The sequence below is a fragment of the Typopeltis vanoorti genome, chromosome 11, assembly GCF_054136105.1.
Source record: "Typopeltis vanoorti isolate ZY-2024b chromosome 11, IOZ_Tvanoo_1.0, whole genome shotgun sequence".
Classification (NCBI taxonomy): Eukaryota; Metazoa; Arthropoda; class Arachnida; order Uropygi; family Thelyphonidae; genus Typopeltis; species Typopeltis vanoorti.
In genome coordinates this window covers 63,984,250-64,005,162 of record NC_143559.1, presented here as the reverse complement: position 1 = coordinate 64,005,162, position 20,913 = coordinate 63,984,250, and the positions used below count along the sequence as shown (strand labels likewise).

Sequence of the window (20,913 nt, the reverse complement as noted above, 5' to 3'; positions counted from 1 at the left end):
ATAGTGCACATCAACATCTGGTTTGGCCTATCCTTTGAATTTTTTCTTTTCAAAATAGGCATGGTAATTCACCAATCTGAACACAGTGAATGATAGCCTATTACTGAAAATACTATTGATTGGCAGGCAATTCCAAGGTAGCATGATACAGGCAAGCCATCAAAATGGCAAATAAACACTGAGACTTACATAGGCCTATGATCCCACTAAAGATTCTATTAAGGGAGAAGTACAGGAATCATTAGAGAAAAGAAAAAGTCAGTCATTGTTGGAAATCTAAACAGCAGAGTAGGAAATGAATACAGTTGGACTCACTGAAGGTATCACATAATAATAACAACAACAGAATATAAATGTTTTGAGAATATTTGGAGAAAAAGAGCATGCTGGATTTCAGTTCAGAACTCAGACTACTCATTACTAATAGCATGTTCCTGAATAAAGATATGTACAAATTCACATGGAGAGAACATACAAGAAATATGAAAAGTCTCACTATGTTATTGTTGATAATAATATCTCTGAGCTGGTTCAGGACAGATGGGGATACAGGAGATTTCAAAGAGGAACCAGAACCATTTAGTGTTGAGCAGAATAAAATGAATATCATAATGAAAAAAAAAAAATAAGTACAAAAGTTTTAAAAAAATCAACAGCCTTCAATACTGTAAATTCACATATATCATTCCAGAAAAAATGAAAGTTTGATAAGAAGAACCAAACCCAGGAAGAGTCACAGTTGCAGACTGTGAAGAAGACACCGAATAGGCATGTGGTGAAGGTGTCTGCAAGGATAGAAAAATCCATGGCGGACAAAGAAGCATTCTATATTCTTACCAAAGATGGTAGAAGAACATAAAAAATATATATATACACACACACAGGGGCGTGCCGGCCATGTGTGATGCACACAGGCACCAAAGAGGAGGAAATACTTTAAAAAAAAAACGTTTTTTAAAGTGATTTTTTTTATTGGAGGGGGGGAAATAGGGGCACCAACTAAAGTTTTGCACACAGGCGCCGGACACTACTAGCGTGCTACTGGGTATAGGAGGCGCCAACTAAAGTTTTGCACACAGGCATGCCCCTGTATATATATATATATATTATGAAGATGGCAAAATGTTCTGGAGACTACTGAAAAATTTTAAGACACGGAGTTAAGAAATCCTGAGAATATAAAATAATCTGTATTTAAATTTGTAGATCAAGAAAAAGACATATGACAAGGTGCCAAGAGAAAAGTGTTTGAAATGATACAGACAGAAAAAAAAAAAGAAACATGAAAGACATCAACTGCATTCTGAATGGAAAACAAGGCTAGATATAAAATATTTCAGCTATTTAGGCACAATTTTTAGTGAATATAGCTAATTAAATTTTAATAGACAACAGAATAAACAAAATCAGATGGTGGGATGTAAAATGAATAAATTTATGGGAATAAGAGAAAATTAGTCAAAAATACTAAACTGTAAAGACAGTGTTCATACCAATTTTAAAAACTTATACATCTGACAGTTGATTAGAAATATAACAGGTCAAAAAAGAAAGGAAGGAACTTGACAATGTCAGCATTCATGAATATGTGAACAGAGCTAATCTAAGGTAGTACCTGCAACTTTACAGAATGTAAGAGAAAAGGCTGGAAAAACAGGTGTTTCATGCAGTCAGACGTGCCACAGATGACTAAATATAAGATCTTAAAATATTGGGGTCCTGAGAAATAACATAATGTGGAGGAAAACTGTGAATAAGAAATCAGTCATAAACATACTGGGGGGGGCACCATAGTCATTTAACTAGTGCAATACCTAGCCAACTCAATGCCAAAGAATGTTCTTATGTGAGAACATGCCAAAGAATGTTCTCACATAAGCTTTCTAGTCATTTTCAAAACTTTATAGTTTCAATATATTTGGCTGATAAAGAATGGATATTTAATATCCTTTCTTTAAATAGAAAGGTAGTAATAATGTAAATGTATCATAATACACATCAGGAATTTGATGACAAGGTGCCAAGAGAAAGAATTGAAGTTTATATATATATATATATATATATATAAACTTCAATTTATTTATTTATTTATTTATATATATATATATATATATATAGTGTTCAGGCAATGATTGACTTTACTACTACTGGAAGAAATATTTTTCCAGTCAATGACAATAAACTGATCATATCTAGAATGGCTAACAAGTCTGCCATTTTAATCTGAAGGGATTGATTTGTTGATGTGAAAAACGTCTAGAATTCCCCCCCCTCCCTCCAATCAAAAAATCTTCCTATAGAATGCTGGCAACAGACCGACTATATTGGGACTGATTGTCTTCTGTTTAAGAATAATTACACCATCTTATATTTAGTTCTAAATTCATTCTTGAATATTACTAATGCAAAGCTCCTTTCTAATGTCTTCATTTTAATGGGATTCTACTTTTTCTCACAATTCTTGGTCTCTAATCTAATTACATGTTCTATTTTTAACCTAACTCTCAGACTATATGTTAAAACTGGTTTAAAACAGTATCGTGTACTGCTAATTTGGTGCATTGGCAATTTCTTTATTTCATTTCAAGTTTCTTTGACTGGCTTCCCACCTGTATGTATATTTATATTTATTTACCATCTTAACAAAAAAACATCATGCCTATTGGGGATTGAAGTTGATGTTTTCAATGTTCTTGCTTATTTTCTAACATCTTTCAATTCTAATAGCTCTCTTGCAACTTAAGTAATAAATTGCTCTCTTCCCAACTTACACCATGTTTTATATGATCCCTGATTTCTAATTAGAGCAAAGATCTAATCCCTCCCACCATTTTGCTTCAACACAGCTTGCTCTTCCATAAATTTCTCTCCTGATTTTTCTTATCCTCTTTTCAAATATGTTTGCATAAACCTTACCTAGAACAATCAGCAGGGAAAATTCATCTACAATTCTTACATTGTTTTCTTTCGCTTTTTAAAGAAGGGTACTACACATACTGGCAACCGAAGTAGAAACCTTTATGCAGATATATGTATGTAAACATCACTTATGTAGCATATATGTAAAATATTTGGTCATGTGCATAACCAACGTGTTCTAGGCAACTATTTAAATTATTTTATCTGCTGATCAATAATCATCAACAGTGTTGATCACAATGGGAAAAACAATGGATCTTTTGGAGTTTGATAAAGAGCTTATTGTGGGTGCCTGAAGCCACAATTTTGAAAACAGCAAAGCTCACTGGTTTCTCAAAAGGTAAGATAACCCAGGTGTTTAATCAGTGGAAAAATAACCTACATTGTTTTCTAAGAGGCATCACTGTGATCCTAAGACAATCTGTTAGGAACAAGATCTCTGTTGTCTGAGAAGTCGTGTACAGACAAACAGAACTTCTTGTGTGCAGCAATTGACCAAAGCATTTAATGAAGCTATTCCCAACCCATATCTCACTGAAACATGTGCAGAGAATTGAAGGGATCAGTATTGGCAGTTGCATGCCAATACATAAAATATAACTTTCTAACTCAGTGGCCAGTATTTGTATAAAAGCTTCACTCCAATCATTTGGAATTCAACCTTCTGATTAGTTATTCTCAATTATGCAGTATAGGTACTGCAAAACTTTTATACTTCCACTCTGAGCACTTATGGTAAAATATCATCTATTCCAGATGCCTTTCCATTTTTCCATTTCAGGTGGCTTTTTCTATCTCAAGTATTTTGTATATACTCTTGTGTGCATTACTCTTATTTTTTTTTTTTTTTACTGTTCTGTAGTTCTGTCACTATATATCTCATTTAACATTTCAAAGTAACTATTCCAGATATCCAGAACATTGTCAGGTTTTTCTTTTTTGTCAACTTTATCATTTCAAAATCCTATTACAATACTCTTTCCTGAATTTCTAAGCTATTTCAATAGTGTCCAGATTTGCTATTCCCATGCTACCTGCTTTCTATATTCTTTTTAAAGTCTTCAAATTATATTTGTCTGGTTGCTCTTGCACAACTTAGCTTTTTTTTTTTTTCTTCTGTATTTTCTAAGAAAACCTTCCTGAGTGACAACCAAGGAACTACCAAAAGGATTTCTTCTTTTTCTATGAAGTTCTTGAATCCACCATGAAGTTTTTTTCTCCTTATAAACAACTTCACTTGCTTCCTTCCGTTAACCATTAACCACTGAACCAACCTTGATGTGTTTACACATCAATAATTACACGAATGTGAAGTATCCACTGAATTTAATATAACATTTGGATACTACTGAAATAAGGTGGATGTCATACTTATATTACTGATTTTTTTTACCCGTGTGGGTGGTTAAGATTTGGTTCCTATTTTCCAACCCTGTTTTTTCTCCAATAATTAATATTTGAATCTACAGTTCATCTCTGAAAGCTACTCAAGTTTCATTTTCAAAACTTTCATAAATTTTGGGGATGTGCAAGTGGTGAAGAGGATTCAGCACCAAGGTAGTAGATAGACTATGGAGTATTCCCTATGAAAATCCATTAAAGGTCTGTAGGGTACAGAGTGGAGCCGATAAGCAGAAAACATCGGATATGATAAATATAAATAAATAATGTTCAAAATAATGATTATTTTGAGCATCCCACAATGGGTATTCAGATGCAGAGGTGACCATTTAATATTTTAAATTATTTTCGAACATCAATTTATATCATTGGTTGTATGAGGAATTTAGGTAGCAGTAGAAGAATATGTTCTTCACAAGTGAATGTGTGACAGACAATTACTGCAATATTTGGGATGAAAAAAAATTAAAACAATGCATAGTAAGACAAAAATTAAAAAAAAAAAAAGAATTAAAATTTAAGCATTTTTCCATTCATGCAAATGATTTTATATATTGTATGAAAGAGATACATATTAACTTTAGCAATTAGAATGCCTGCACAAGGTACCCTTATTAAAAAAAAAAAAAGCAAGAAATCAGATTATTTTACTCCTTATCTGAGACATTTGTACTTTCATTCAAAAGAATTTGCATCATTCTTCTTGGTTTTATGATAATCCTAATTAACCCAAATCACTATGTGACATGTAACAGTAGTATGAACTACATTAAAATCTAATATCACAGATTAGACTAAAGAGGGTTGAAGCTTGACAATCACACTGGTAAAGCCTGCTATTAAGAGAGGCAAAAACTTCTATCTGAAGAAATGATCTTCACAACAAACAGTACTGTAGTAAACTTAATACTTTCAGCTTATACAAAATGAAAAAATGAACTGTACTTATCACAAAGTTTGAAGCCTTTTTAATCTTCAAGCCTAGTATTTGATTAACAGTACTTTCTATTTCACCGATAGATGAAAGAGGTTGAAGTAATCCTAATCAGAAAAGAGTAACTCCAATAATACTTCTAAGATATCTAAACTGCAGCTAGTTATTGGTGAACACTTGCATCCAAATTATTCTAAAAAATACACTTATTTACAATTGTTTCATCTCATAATTTCTTTCACTTTTTCACTTAATACTGCATATAGTAATTTCATCTGAATATCAGCTGATCATCTCTTCTTCTTCCTATTTGGTAGGCCCTTACATAGCTACAACATTCCAAGTACACTTAGATTTTCTAACCATCAGCTGATCATACACAAAGAGTGAATGGATTACTGCATTTTTTAAACATTTTTATTAAAGATTTGCATGATCCAAACAAATGTAAACCATGTCGTAGAAATGAAAAGATATGATATCTTGCTATCCAAGAAACAACTTTTAATGCATTAGTGTTTTAGAAACAACCCACATTTCTGTGTAAATGTGTATAGCTAAAAAATAACAGCAATACAAAACATGTCACAAATAACATTTCTTTTCTATGTATATTTACCTATATAAAAATGCAACAAATTAATCTGCACTCATAACTCGGCAGACCATATAAGTAATCTACTATTCATATTCATTCCTACTATTACCATGCAATGAATGATTTTATCAAATATTATTGTATATGATTTTAAAACTGGATTCTCTGGAATGAGTGAAAACCATTAAGAATTATTATTATAGACTTCTATGAAGTTCCATTCCATTCCGACATAAGAACTTTCAATATACATGTCAATTTACCTCTCTGTGTAAAAATGTAACATACAATTATAGGGTATATGATGACCTTATTGGAAAACAAAATTTTTGGCCTTTTGAATCAGTACTTTAACAGAAGTAAATATAAAATTATGATTTCTCAATAGATATACTGCAGATTTCCTTCATCTACTAATTTTTCTTTAATGTATGAAAATATGCACTGTCATAATCATTAAAAATCAGAAAATTTTAAATTTATTTTTTATTATATGGCATAATAATTAAATCTGTTCTTTAAATCAAATTAAAGAGTTTGCAAGTGAAACGATATATGAATAATTTAGGTTTAATGTTTATGTTTTTTATAGTTTAGTATGTGGTCAAAATCGTTTGAGAATTTTAACTTTTGAGCTTAAACCAGAAGAGAGTGCAGCCATCGCTATCTGAAATATCTATGAATTAACAGCCAGAATGTTGTGAATCTACTATATCAAAAAAGTTCAAAGTCAGTAACGTCATATCAAATTTTCAAAACAACCATTCTCAACTGATCCCAAGATACAGCATCAATTCATCAAAGTCACTCTAGCTATGTGTTCACAGTGTATCAACCAACAGTACTTGTACAATCATGGAATTACAGATGGCTTGAAAAAATGTTTGCTAATTCTAAAGATGAATGTTTTATCAGGTGAATTTTATCTGAAATAACAGCACAATAATAATACATGCATTATTCACAAAACCTTACAGTATTCAGATGATTCAAACTTCAGGACCTTCTACAACCTAATTCCTTAAACATTAATATTATTCTAGCCATTTTCAAATGGAATGATGATAATTCAGTGAATTGTATTCATAATTTAGTGAATTTTAAAATATTGGTTCAATTTAAAATTCTGATTTTTAGGTTTATTTTTACTATGTGTTATAATAATTAGATCTGTTTATTTCCTGGGAGAAAAAAGCCCATATCTCACTCTTCTTCACTTTTAATAACTCTGCTCACCAACCAAGATCAGATTTCTCTTCTCGGGTTGACTTTCACATCTAGGCCATCCTGAAATAAACCATCAAGTTGATAATTTCATCAGTCTCCTTAAAAAACCTTGAGTATTTTTTTTCATTCTAAACATTGCTTCTCTGTTCAGCTCCTAACTTCATAAATCCCCAAAGTGCACAACCTTAGAATATTGCTCACATCTGGGGGTGGTGTACCAAAAACCTCTCTCAAAATGCTAGAGTGTATCTGCTTAACAGATGCCTCTTCTCTCAATGATGCACTCCCTCCAATCAATTTCCCACAGATGCTCTGTTTCTCCATTGTCTTTTCCATGGATGCCACTTCAAATATCCATATACTGTCTGCTCCAGACTCTAAACTAACTACTCATCCTCTTCTTTCATTCCATATACCTCTTTCCTTTGGAACAGTCTTTCCCATACCATTTTCCCAAACATGTACAACCTCTAACTCTTTAAGAAACACATTAAAAGATTCTTTTCTTCTTAATAATAACATGTATAATCATATACATATTACAATACATCAGGATGCGATTTATTGTAATAAGCAAAGATAAGCTTGCCAAATTTTACTTCTGTCGGCTAAAAACAAGCAATTATGGGATAGCAGGTACAGAAACACTTAAATCTGTGAGTAGAAAAGGTTACATCTGTTCCAAATCTCAGTTGTTGTTTTTTAAATATATTAAAATTAGCCCTGCAAGTGGCCAGCTGGGTGATGCAACATTTCCAGTTCTGATAAGATGCAACTTTGAGAAAAGTCCACTTTGAGCTGGTTTCAAAAGACATGCCAGCAGCACCAATTTCTATTTTCAACAACTGGAGAGAGAGTGCATACTGATTTTTACTAGTTAATCTAAAGCAGATGCATCCCTCCAAAAACACACTGCCAGACTACACACACAGCTATTTCGATAAAATATATTCATGAGGATGAACATGGAGCTTTTTCATCATCTAGAATATAGTCCTGATCTGGTGACAATATCTCTCATTTATTCCAGTTCATGGACAATTTCTTGCATGGAATCCTTGGCTTCCTTGTTAAGGAAGTGAAGACATTGTTTAGCTTTTCACTTCCAAAAACCAAGCCTCATAAACAAAGCTAGTGAAAAGATGTATCAAGACCATAGAACAGCTTATATTTTACTACATGTTTCTCAATTGTGATTTTATGAAATGTTTAAATAAAAATGTCAAAATTCTAAAAAATTCTGGTTATCCAAATATCATAATATATGAACATTTAAATAGTTTTTATTATGTTTTATACTTAAAAATTCAACTACTACTAAAAATAATGGGTGCATGCAAAAGAATGAATATAATACAGTAATAACATGTATTACAAAGGAATATACAAAGTATGTATTTCAAAGGAATTAAAATGCAGCAATTTTTTTTAGTTAAATGAGAATGAAGAAATTAACAACATACTTAAAGATATCTGCAAATAATAAAATTTATTAATATTTGAGAAATTAATTTTTTTCAGATGTAATAAAATATCAACATTGCTAAATCTTACTTGTATGTCGACTCAAATGAACCTGTACTTAATTGTTCATTTGAGTCGACACATTTGTAAAATAAATTTTTTTGTTTAATGTTTTTTGTTGTGATGGGCAGTATTCTTCATTTCAAATGAAAAATGCAACACATTTGCTTCACATCATTATGCTATATAAAAAATAACAACCAATTCAACAGAATTTTAGATTTATGTATGACCTAGTTCCAAGAAAACCAAATTCACTTCAGAAATGTAGGAGTTTAAAAAGATGTCAAATTAACTTCACTTATGATAAAAATCAGAGCAACACAAAATTCTAAGAAAGTCTACAGGATTTCTTTCATAACCCCACATCCCTTAAGTCATACTAAGAGGATTAAGACATAACTATGGCTAAGTGAGTCACTACACTGTCTGATAAGTCCTTCCTCCACCCTGTAACAGCATGCCAGAATGATGGAAATTTGAAACCAATATCCAGTAGCTGATTATATTCAATAGGTCTTACATCAAGTTATACAAGCATGTAGTAAGGAGTTACATACTAAACTCAAATCATAATTATTATCAGATCTTCGTGGAGTCAAGAATCATTGTAGGATGTCTTTAATTCCTTTGATGTTTCCACTCTCCAAACAAAACACTTCCCCTCACATCCCTTCTTATTTTTTTAACACCCTCCTTTATAAGTGGTAGACAATTATCATCAGTGATAGAAAAAATCTTGATTACTGGAGATGAAGTGACTTAAAAAAGTATCATGTTTGGTCTGCAGAGGTGAGTTCTCATTATCAAATGTTCAAGATCAGCATAAATATGGTCTAGTTTACAACCTTTTTTTATAGTGGATTTACAAATATCCAGGGATGACTTCTTTCCATTCTATGGAAAATTACTTCTGCAATACCCACTACAAACCTTTCAATAACTAATATCACCATCATCAGGCAGCATTTCATGATTCACAGGTAACCACATGCTACACTAAAATTTTTCTCACCAGATATTCCTAATACATACACAGAAGGAACACTAGATGAGAACCCCATCTAAAACTGGAAGAAAAAAAAAAAAAAAAAACCCGAAAAAGTGTCAACGACCAAATGTTATTCAAGGCAATAACACAGATTATCATGTAGATGAATCTATTTACCTAAAATGCACTGCTCAAGCACATTAATAATTCAATATAACAATATAGGCAAATTTTTAGGCGATTCACTATGAGGATATTTGCTTTTGACAATAGATAACCAGTCTTTAACTTGTGTGTAAAATTTTTATTTATATTGGATGTATTTCCTCAACATGTTTCACTGTTTATGGCTAACAGCATCTTCAGGAGGTTGTTTAACATAAGTAAAAAAAAACGGCAAAAAAATAAATAAACATTTTTCCAACAGCCACTAAAATCTATAAATTGAAAAGACTGGAATGATAGTTCAATCACAAATATCATTAGGCATGTTGCACGCAGTCTCTACATTGTTGTGTAAACTCTGTATGCGATTGCTGACATAGGACAGGTTTTCAATGTTACACATAATAATTAATGACTTCCAAATATTGTGAAGGATCATTCTTTGGTCTCTTTTGAGCGTGTCTTTTGAGTGAATTACCTTGGAGGACTCCTTGAACGACCTGTGGAAGTAATTCTCTTCTAAATAGGGCATGGAAGATGCTTACTAATTTAGAGTGTGATGTTTTTTGAGGATGTGTGCTATGAGACTGTTTTTCTTCTTCACTTTTGTTTTCAACATCACCTCATATGTTCTCTATTGCAGATTTCAAAAATTCTCCCAGTTTGGCCTATGTACATCTTTCCACAAGAACATGGAATCTTGTATACATATGGATGTTTATAAAATGAAACTTTGTCTTTAGGGGAGCATAGGAAATTTCATAAGATGTTGACTGCCTTTTAATATTTTGGCTGTTTTCTTGATGCACTGCTAAAGTATGGTATGGATACTGTGCTTTTGTAATTAATTTCAAGGTTAACATAGGATGATTTGTGAAAAATAAGTTTCTTTAGTACCTTTTTCGAGTAACCTACTTAAAAGTGAATTACTCTGACAGGTTGTTCAAGGAAAGGCACACTAAATAGAGACCAAGGAATGACCCTTCACAACATTTGGAAGTCATTTATTACTATGTGTAACACTGAAGACCCATCATATGCCAGCAATCGCATACAGTTCACAACAACGTAGAGACTGCATGCAACATGCCTAATGATATTCGTGATTGAATTATCATTGTAGTCTTTTCAATTTATAGATATTAGTGGCTGTTGAAAAGTGTTTATTTTTTTGTTGGTATTTTACTTATGTTAAAAACCAACAGTTGGTTTTTAACATAAGCAATCTCCTGAAGATACCGTTAGCCATATAAACAGGAGGAAATACATCTAGTATAAATAAAAAACATATGGAGGTAAAACTTGGTTATCTATTATCGAAATATAGGCAAATGTTCTAAGGTGATTCAAGTTCTATTCCTTTCAATATATGTTATTCATTTTAAAGCTACGTTTAGACCTCCAACAAACAGGAAACTGCAGAAATGGGACTGGCAAGCTGAACTGGCAGTAAACCAGGAAACTACCTATTGGAAGTAACTAGGAAGAATGAACAGCTAACAAAAACTTTTAGATAATTTTTTTTCTCTAAAAATGAAAAGGCTGTTTTTGTAAGGTAATGAATTTTAGTACCTACTCTTCCCCTCCTCTCCAGCCAAACAGTATAGATCCCAATATGGTCTCTCAGTTATTCTGGTTACGTTGGGGAATCAACTTGTTGGCCAGTTAATTGAATATACAGCTTCAAGGTGCTGTTTCAGAAATCACTTGATATGCTAAGGCATTCAATGACACAAAAACTCCACACTGTTGTTCTTTGTAACTTGTAAAAAGTATCTGATAGTGTAATTTTGTTTTTAGCAATGACATGCACAGTAGTTTTAATCATCCACAGGACATTAGCATCATATACACTTTACAGTACAAACCAATTAACATCTTTATTATTTACAGATATTAAGCAACACAAGACTCATTATGGATAATCTAATTATTACAATGACTGTTATATGTTATCTCAAACTCATTCATTGCTAATACATTCACCACCCTTTCAAGTAATATATTCTATGATGTGTGTAAAAAAAAATTACTTATTCCCCTATTCAGTATACTTTATACATTGAATTTACAGTTTATTAGGGACATCCTGATCATCCATTACTTTGTCAGAGATAGTGCTGCAGATTCAACTCAGATGTCCTGTCATGGATGGAGTATAATAGATGATCTTACCAAGTTCCACTCTGTCCGACATCTAAAAGACAACTATGGAATAGTGGGTACAAGGAAACATTGATTACCTGAGTGGAAAAAGGTCACATTTGGTCCAAATCTCTCTTTGTCTCTTCTTTTTTAAGACATTCATTACACACAGAAGAAGAAGACTGCAAAATCTAATGCACATTGGTGCTATAAGTGGCTAGTTTTTTCATGCTGGCATCATAGCCAAGAGCAGCGTGAAGTATTGAACCCATTTTGTCAAGTGACAACAGGGCAGGCTGCTGACAGTGTGATATCAATTTGCGGCACGTTAGAACCTTCTAGTAGTAAATGAATCATGTCTGAATGTCCACAGCCTATTTGAACACAGTGTTGATTATCTGCATTCTATGTATCTGTTAATAGTTACTCCCAAAAAAATGATAGGGTTAAACCACAAGTCATAAATTTGTTTTGGAGCATGAGGAAGACCTCACTGGCTTGATCAGTCACTATGTCTCAACATAATATTACATCTTTGGGATGAAGCAGAATGAACTGTAGGCAGCAGAGTTCAATCTCAAGCAAATGTACAATGCAAATAAATTCAAGTTGGTCTCTTACTATATGAAATACTGAAAGTATTTTGCAATGTCCAGTTGAGATTATTCCAAGGAATGAAAAGAGTACTGTGCAAAAATAGATATGCTTGTCTACTTAATGTGATCACTTGGCATATACAGGAAAAATTGCCTCTGTTATCTTATATGGTAATTTCACCACCTTTACCAACTTATATCTTAAATAATATTACATTTCATTTGTCAAGCTCTGGGATCTCTGTGTAGCTAATATTCCAACATCTTGAATCAGTATTCATGTTTAACCATTCCTACAATAACCAAGTGTGCAAATCAGTACATAGCACAGTCATCCAAATATGGTTAAAGTGCCAATGTCCTCTTCATTATTCTGACAATTCTTAGACTACATTCAATATATCCTCTGAAATTTGACTTACATGTTTAGAAAATGACTGCAGTTAGAAATCTAAATTTCATGAAAAATGTCCATTTATATACATAAGAGCAAGCATAACACTTAGAGTTCCAGGACATTGTGTGATTTCTAAATATTTCATTCTAAATTTCATCATGTCACAACATTACTAAACAATATATAGTTTTAGATGGACATATATATTAAAGATACCAAGCTATTTTAAATATAAACCTGGTTTTAATCCATTTCCCAAGTAAGCAAACAGACAAGAAAGTCCAGTTTGCACCTGCAAGTAGTGCAAGTCTGGGTGACCCAACTTGCGCCTGCAAACTTGACTTTCTTGTCTGTTTGCTTACTTGGGAAATGGATTAAAACCAGGTTTATGTTTAAAATAGCTTAGAATCTTTAATGTATATTATACCCAAGGTAAAAACTTTCTATATATATATAAACAGCAATTATTGATTATGTAAGCAGTATAATAACCAATAATGGCAATATGGTCCTCAAATAATCAGAATCAATTTATTGGTTATTTGAATGGGAATAGCACTATTATTTAACCAAACTACATATAACTAGTTTGAAAATCAATTTCTTAATTCAATCCTAATAACTGGAATACTGTATATGAAACTCCATATACCTGTCTGAAAAATAATAAATGCCCCTAGTTGGAATTCTATATAAGATGCAAAGGGAAAACATTTGTTTTGTAAATTTTTTCTTTTCTTAAGTTGAAGGTGAGAAAATCAGTTTTATATGAAAGCAGGATGGCTGTTCTGAAAACTCGGTTCTCTACAGAAAAACAGACAGGATTAACAATTCTAGCATAATTAGCATTGATGAAGTGAAGTTTACTAAGCAAAACTGTACAAGGCCTTCAAGCATAAAATGTCAATGTCAAATGAGACATAACAAGGCTTTTCAAATCTTATACAACTAAAAAAATAATAAATAAAACAAATTAGTTAATAAAAACCTAGATTATAAATCTATGGATAATAAATGATAAAGAGTCTAAACATATACATGCTTAGTTGTATCTACTACCAGCTATTTTTAAGGGTTCTTCAGAGGTTATATTAAAAAGACTTAGTTACTAGTTTTTTTGTTTTTTTTTAATGTGAATTCCATCTCCACAAAAGGCTTTTAGCATATAGTATATTAGTAGTAATGGCTGGATTAGATCATCCAGAAACACATCCTTTCATTGCCAGATGTGAAACTATTGCCACTACATATTGGAGGCCTGAAGTGGCTTGAAAAAGTTCCATGTCTCCTATCTAGAAGAAGGTTTCCAGACTAAGTAAAAAATAAAATGCTATATATATATAATATAATATATATAAAATTAGAAAAAAAATACTTAGCCCATCTATATGATACAAGTGTACTATAAGTTTACAAAAATCTTTCAAGGGTAAGATCTGCATAAAAAAAAAAAAAACGAAGTAGATAGAAACAAGCTCCATTCCTGGAATTTATATAAAGGGGATTTGAGCTTTTTTCCCCCCCATAAGTATGAGTAAAAGGTGAAAACAAGTTTAAGGTACAGTTTGATGAGCAATTTTTGGGACAGTAAACACCCCTGATTAGTCGTCTCCATAAAGAAAAATTATTATTTTCTTATAATAATAATAAATAACTTTTCCAGGTTATTGTTTTTGTAGGAAATACTTAATAGTGATAAAAAAATGCAAAACAGTTATTCTTGATTCATACAGTATATTTTCAATTACAGTTGCAGAGAATCAACTGGCATTTTCTTATTTGTCTTTCAATATTAAAATTGTTTTTTTTTTATCTGTTAACTAATAAAAATAATGATTTTTTTCGTCACAATTCTCAGTAAGCTTTATATTTGCCTTTAAATCGCAAAATTAAGAATAGTCTGAATACTTTCAGGCATATATCACAGGATATGCACTTAAAAAGGGGGTCTATATTTGAGAATATAATGTAATTTGAAAGAACTAATGTGATTTCAAACACTGAACTTCTCAAATATGGTAAAAATTAACAATGGGATATTACATAGTAAGATTAGTTTTAAATTTGACTGAAAGTTAATTCATGTGATTACAAATTGAAAAGGTTTTCAATTAGCACTAGAACAATTCAGGCCATGATATACCCACATCTGTAAGTTTGATGTATTCTAAAGTTTTATTTTTAAGTTTTCATGTGAAAAATGCAAGAAGATGTTCTGGTGGGTGTCAGCAGCAAGATTTAAATCTGAAGTCGAAGAGTAGGACAGTTTGTATTATATAAAACCAGGACGGCTTCAGTTAATTCACAAATATAATCATACATCTATCTAAAACCATTTGTCACATATATCATTAACTTCATTTCATTATCTATTCTGTATGTGGCACTTAAGTGACAAACATGAATACTTTATTCCTTATTTTACTTTCTATAAATGAGATTTTACTTCTGTCATATTTTTTACACCTTTATCTTTCTGTAAAACTATGACATCTCTTTTATAAATGGTATACCAATTATTTAATATTATTATTAGTGACACCTCCAAGGAGTCCGAAGACTCATCGCGGCAGGACACCTACTGTATAACTCTCTGTCTCCACTACACGGAAACCTACTGCCAATCACCTACATCAATGCCATCTACCACCCACCACCACAGCTAGTATTTTTTGTCTATAAATGGCATGTTCTGAAGGTCCGATTTGTCTGTATGAGGGATGAAAAACCCAAGTTTCCAGGAGGGAAAAACCCTGCTACTTCCGTATGAGATCAGCTAACTGACCTTCAATTGAAAAAGTCCATAAATAAAGATTCCTCCCGTCATGACGAGAATCGAACTTAGGCCTTTCTACGTAATTATTTGTTGAACTATCTTTTGTACTACTAGGTTTACAAATGTTTTCAAAACTAAATTATTTTATCACATTTCATACTGTATATTACCAGACTTTGCCAAGAAACAATACATGGTTGATGACACCCAGATATCTTTAAACATGAATATTTGTCTTAAGAAAAATTATAGTGTAAACAAGTGTCATAAACTAGGTTTTTTCCAAGTAAAAAGCAATAACAGCAAAACTTTCTAAGATGGTTTTATGTGATATTTTCTGTAATGCTTATTGGAGGAAGATCTGTAGCAACCCAAATTTTTTGTAAACTTTTAATAGAAAAGTGGTAATGTCATAAAGTTGGTGTATTATTCTATTAAATATAAAGCTAAACCTTTTCTATATCATAGTAATAATTATTAAGATTTTTTTGTTGTTTCCATATGAACTGGCAGTATTATTACACTATGATGATTAAAAAAAAATTATTTCAGTTAGTTCTGATATCTTCCTTCATATAGGTTATAGTCTATAATTTGAATGGACTGCATTTACAAAAATCATAATAGAATGCAGTACACAGCTTTAATACACACTGCACTTCTGATGATTAAAATATGCACAAATCTTTCGACTCACTGAGACAGTGACAACATTGAAATATGACAGTAACAAGACTAAAGACCGAACAGCGACATTCGACAAATGAAAATATTTCTAAAAGCATCCGCTAGGAGCGCTAGCTTACAATTGAAAGCTACGAACTAAGTTGTTTTTCTGAAGTTATGCCAAGCTTCAAAGTTTTTAGTTGTAACGGAAACTTAAACGAAAGAAACAAATTTTCAAATGTTGAAACCGTTTCAATTACATTTCTAAAGTTTAATAATATTCTCTAAACTAACGAAAACATTACACATACACGTTACACAGCATCTGTATGTATTGACCTAAAGTGAAAGACACGATAGTTCTACTTAAAGTGTGTTCATGACTAAACTATATTGCACTGACATTTCATAATTTTAGTTACACGTTTGCAATAGAATACATAATAATTATTTATAAGTATTATTTTAGCAAGATTAATAACACTATAAAGTCTAGAAAATTATTTGTGGATCAATCAAAATCAATCTATAGGGATATAGATTGATTTTGATGCTTAAATTAGGTTGTATAGTAGTAGTATGCTATATATATATATATATATATATATATATATACATATATACATATATATATAAAGGTAAGTATTATGAAAATCCGATATTCATATTAATTATGTGCCGTTGTTAACAAGCGTATAATATAAATTCCTACTACGTAAATATCAGTAAATCAATTTATTAAGCACGTTTAAAATAGGCAACAACCAAATGAACAATATACGACATAAGATGTTTAAGTATACTGAGTTTAAATTATATTATGACTATAATCTGTAGCCAGGAATACCAATAGCTCTGACACATTGAACACAGGGGCAAGCACATTTTATACAAACCGATATGACTCACTAGGCAAACTTCCACACTAACTGAACTCAACCTAGTATTATAAATGAATATGACCATATCTTCGTCACAGAAATGCTATATATCAAGTGATTTATTACTTAAAAACTAAACACTCTAACACTCGACTTTGCGAACGGGACTTTAGCTTGGAGTAAACTAGTAGTTAACTTATAACACTTTCCGAGAATATTACAAAATTATAGTCTAAACGTTATATTCGATGTACACGAAATATATTATAAAAGAACCACTGTAGGTGAACACTATAACACACATGACATGCCGACTACTTGAACAACATAACTGCGAACTCTTATTTCTCGCTCGGGCCTATGACATGTACCCGCGAGTACAGAACGTGGTCCACATTACCTTATATATAGACAATCAAGTATCAATACAATAAGTTTAGATCTACTAACCTTGAATTCTTGTATATGGACGGGGCAAACCTCTACACCCATGCCATCGGCGTTTGGGCCTGAGCCTCACAAGAGAGATGGCAGCCCACGTTGACACACCACCAGTACCGTCACCTGTGCGACAACTGTGCGGCATACAGATGACGGAGATCATTCAAGCAACATGGCGCTGGACATAGCGGGCCTCTGGCGAAGTGAGCTGGCGACGCTTCTGGTCTGCCAAAGCCTTGGGAAAGGGAGGGAGGGGAATCATAGAGAGGGGTAAGGATGACCTGGATACATGACGCAAAGCACTGACGTCAGCGCTGCTAGCCAGCCTCTTGCCCAATTTGGGGGACGCTCAACCAATGAAATACAGTCGTCGGTGCAGTACACATACAGGCACGTGTGCACTAGCACACAGCTACCTGCTAGTCTGGCGCGATGCCAAGCGGGGGCGCCGAGATTTCTGCACCATCATGGCCATGTTGCCTATCTTTTCCAGAGCAAAATTTTACACAGAAACTACAAACAAAGCTCTGAACGACAACAACTTATGTAGTTTGCAATAACTTGACAAGAAATTATCAAACGCGAAAAGCTTTTGTATTTACAGATTTTCTATCAAAGCAGTGTTACAAGTTGCCAAAAGTAGCTGACTATCGGGGCAGCCGACAAGACGGCCAAAGTCCATAGTTCACCATTAGAATGCGAAAGTAAGAATTAAGTGCTTCAAATAAGTGGAAATAAAGAAACCGTTACCGCAAATTGTATAAATATAAATACGATATACACATTAGAAAGTTTCCTAAAGAATTACTTGTTTTTACTTAAAGCACTACGTTTAAAACAGTGCCACTTTCGAACTAGCAAATCAAAACGTGAAGACAACTTTTCACGTGATAGAAGCAACACGTTTATGAAACAAGTGACAGTAGTTAAGAAGAGGAAAGGAGCTTGTAAATGATAATATCACACCAAAAGCTTTCAAATTAATTAATTTAAATAAAGTAAGAAATAGTAATACATTTCTATGGGGGAAGTTCACAGAAATAAAAAAAAAAAATTACTATTGTAATTTTTCCTGAGAAAGAAAAGATGGATTACAATACTTTCTCAACCTTCATTAACCATTTCCGCAGGTAATTATGAATTTCGGAAGAATACAAGTATTGTGTAAACACTTCTTTCTAGATAATGTCATAATATATATATTGGAGTGCATTTACAAAATTATATATATATATATATATATATATATATAATTTTGTAAATGCACTCCATTTTCAACAAATACAAAACCATGTAGCCTCCCGTTATGAATTCTGGGACTCTCGTATATACTAGATAATTATGTTAATAAGAAGCATAATTGGTGTTAGTTAAAATGAAAATCGATTAGATTACATATAACAAAACATTTAGAATTTTTAAAACAATATTTAAATTGGACATTCTCTTCATGCTCCTATCAAAAATCAAGAAGGGATTTAAGTTGGCAATCCGCATCCTCTCATCGAGTCCACAAGACTCATAGTGTGATTTAAACTAGAGCAATTAAATAAATTTCTCCGTTCACAATTTAGCTTTATTTCTATTTAGGAAGTAAACAGGAGTAATCTAGAAGGTACAGTTTTCAATGACCGAAATCGTTTATCTATTTAGGATTTTCTGAAATGTTTTATCTATAGGCATTTATGTATCCAGTATCTCTTTTATGCAACATACCTTCTATATAATAATAATAATATTCCTTCTATATAAATACGAAATAAAGATTTATATTGTGTTATATTATATGAAAAAAATAAAGATGAAATTAACGAGAAAATACAAAATTTCTCATGAGAAATTTCACAAAAATTTCAAATTACAAATTATAGAGGAAAAGGGGTTAAGTTGTAAATAAATCTTTTTTGTTTATAACCAACCATTTTAGATTTTTTTTTAATTTTTTTATGATTCTTTAGTTAAACCGGAGGGGAGGGTACATTCTGTGCTAGAAAGGCCCTCCAAAAAAGTCCCATTAGGATTAATTAACTTTTGGATTTCAATAATTTCCTAGAGTCAAAAATAAATATTTTCTAATTTTGAATATTAATAATCAGAAAAATATTCCTGGATTTTGCAAAGTCACTGGAATAAATTTACACGGGAGTTTTCTGTACAAGTTAGCTAAAAGAATGGTAGCCTGGACAGGGTCTCAGAAAGTAATAAGAGGAATTTAATATGGTGTTGGTACTGCAGTGCTGCTGTCTGTAACTTATAAATCTTATAAATAAATCAATTGACACTAAGGCCTTTGAAAGAAGTAATCAATTATTTGCTTATGAAGTAAATAATGGGGAAGTGCTGTGATGTCTTCTGAAGGAATTGAAATAAACTCGTGATGTAGGTAATTAGTTGACAATGGACACCAGTTAAATTATGAAAAAACGTTTTGTACTTTTGATCAAAGAGTTATGTGCTCTGTTTTGAATTCGCACTGCTGGAAGTTGAGGGATAAAATATCAGGTCGAGATAACAGACAAAGAGTTAAATTTCAGGGGCTACATGAACAAGTTTTAAGGCAACGCACGAGACTGTTGTGATAATGAGAAAAACATTGAAAGTTAGGATAATGGAGTTTTTATATCTCTTTGTATATGGGACTCATCAGACCTCAAATAGATGACTGTGTATGGATTCAATCATTTGGATTACAAATAGATCGGAATGTAGCTGAGAATGGGAAGATAATATGTGTATTGTGAGAAATTGATTCAGAACATAAGAGCGCAGGGATTGGTGGATAAAAGGAGAATATGGCATGAAGGCCATATTCTCCTCTTAATTCAGAATTTCAAGAACTGTTATACACCTCACCAGTTAAATAAGATGACAACAAACCCATTCTCACGCTGTAATCTTTTAATCGATTTTAAGAGTATACATGATATGTTCATCTGCAACACAGAGTTAGTTGTGAAGTTATAAAACATGAAATTATAAATTATGATTCTTGGAAATCCAATATAACTTCCAAGTATGCTAAATAAGAATAATATTGTACTTATTAAAGTAGAGGAAATAAATAAAACTACAAAACCTTTTTTTTTTTTTTTTTTGGAAAAACGGAGGATCGTGAGTGCATCTAAAATGAATGTCACAAAGAAATCAAGGCATTTTTTTTAGAAAAAAAAATCAGTTTTGTCAATCATAAAAGTGGTATACTTTGCTTTCAGTATGTTTACCGTTAGTTTCGGAAACAAAAATTACTTTACT

The 20,913-nt window shown here is 32.0% G+C and overlaps 1 protein-coding gene across 1 annotated transcript in view; it reads right to left on the bottom strand.

Moving 5' to 3' along the window:
• LOC150101672 (uncharacterized) overlaps positions 1-17,893 on the bottom strand; it is a 56,324-nt gene extending 38,431 nt beyond the window's left edge. The window contains exon 1 of the mRNA XM_090400013.1: positions 17,671-17,893. Coding sequence (XP_090256139.1) covers positions 17,671-17,712 — 42 coding nt within the window. The 5' untranslated portion in view covers positions 17,713-17,893. The remainder of the gene's footprint in view (positions 1-17,670) is intronic.
• Positions 17,894-20,913: the final 3,020 nt, after the last annotated feature.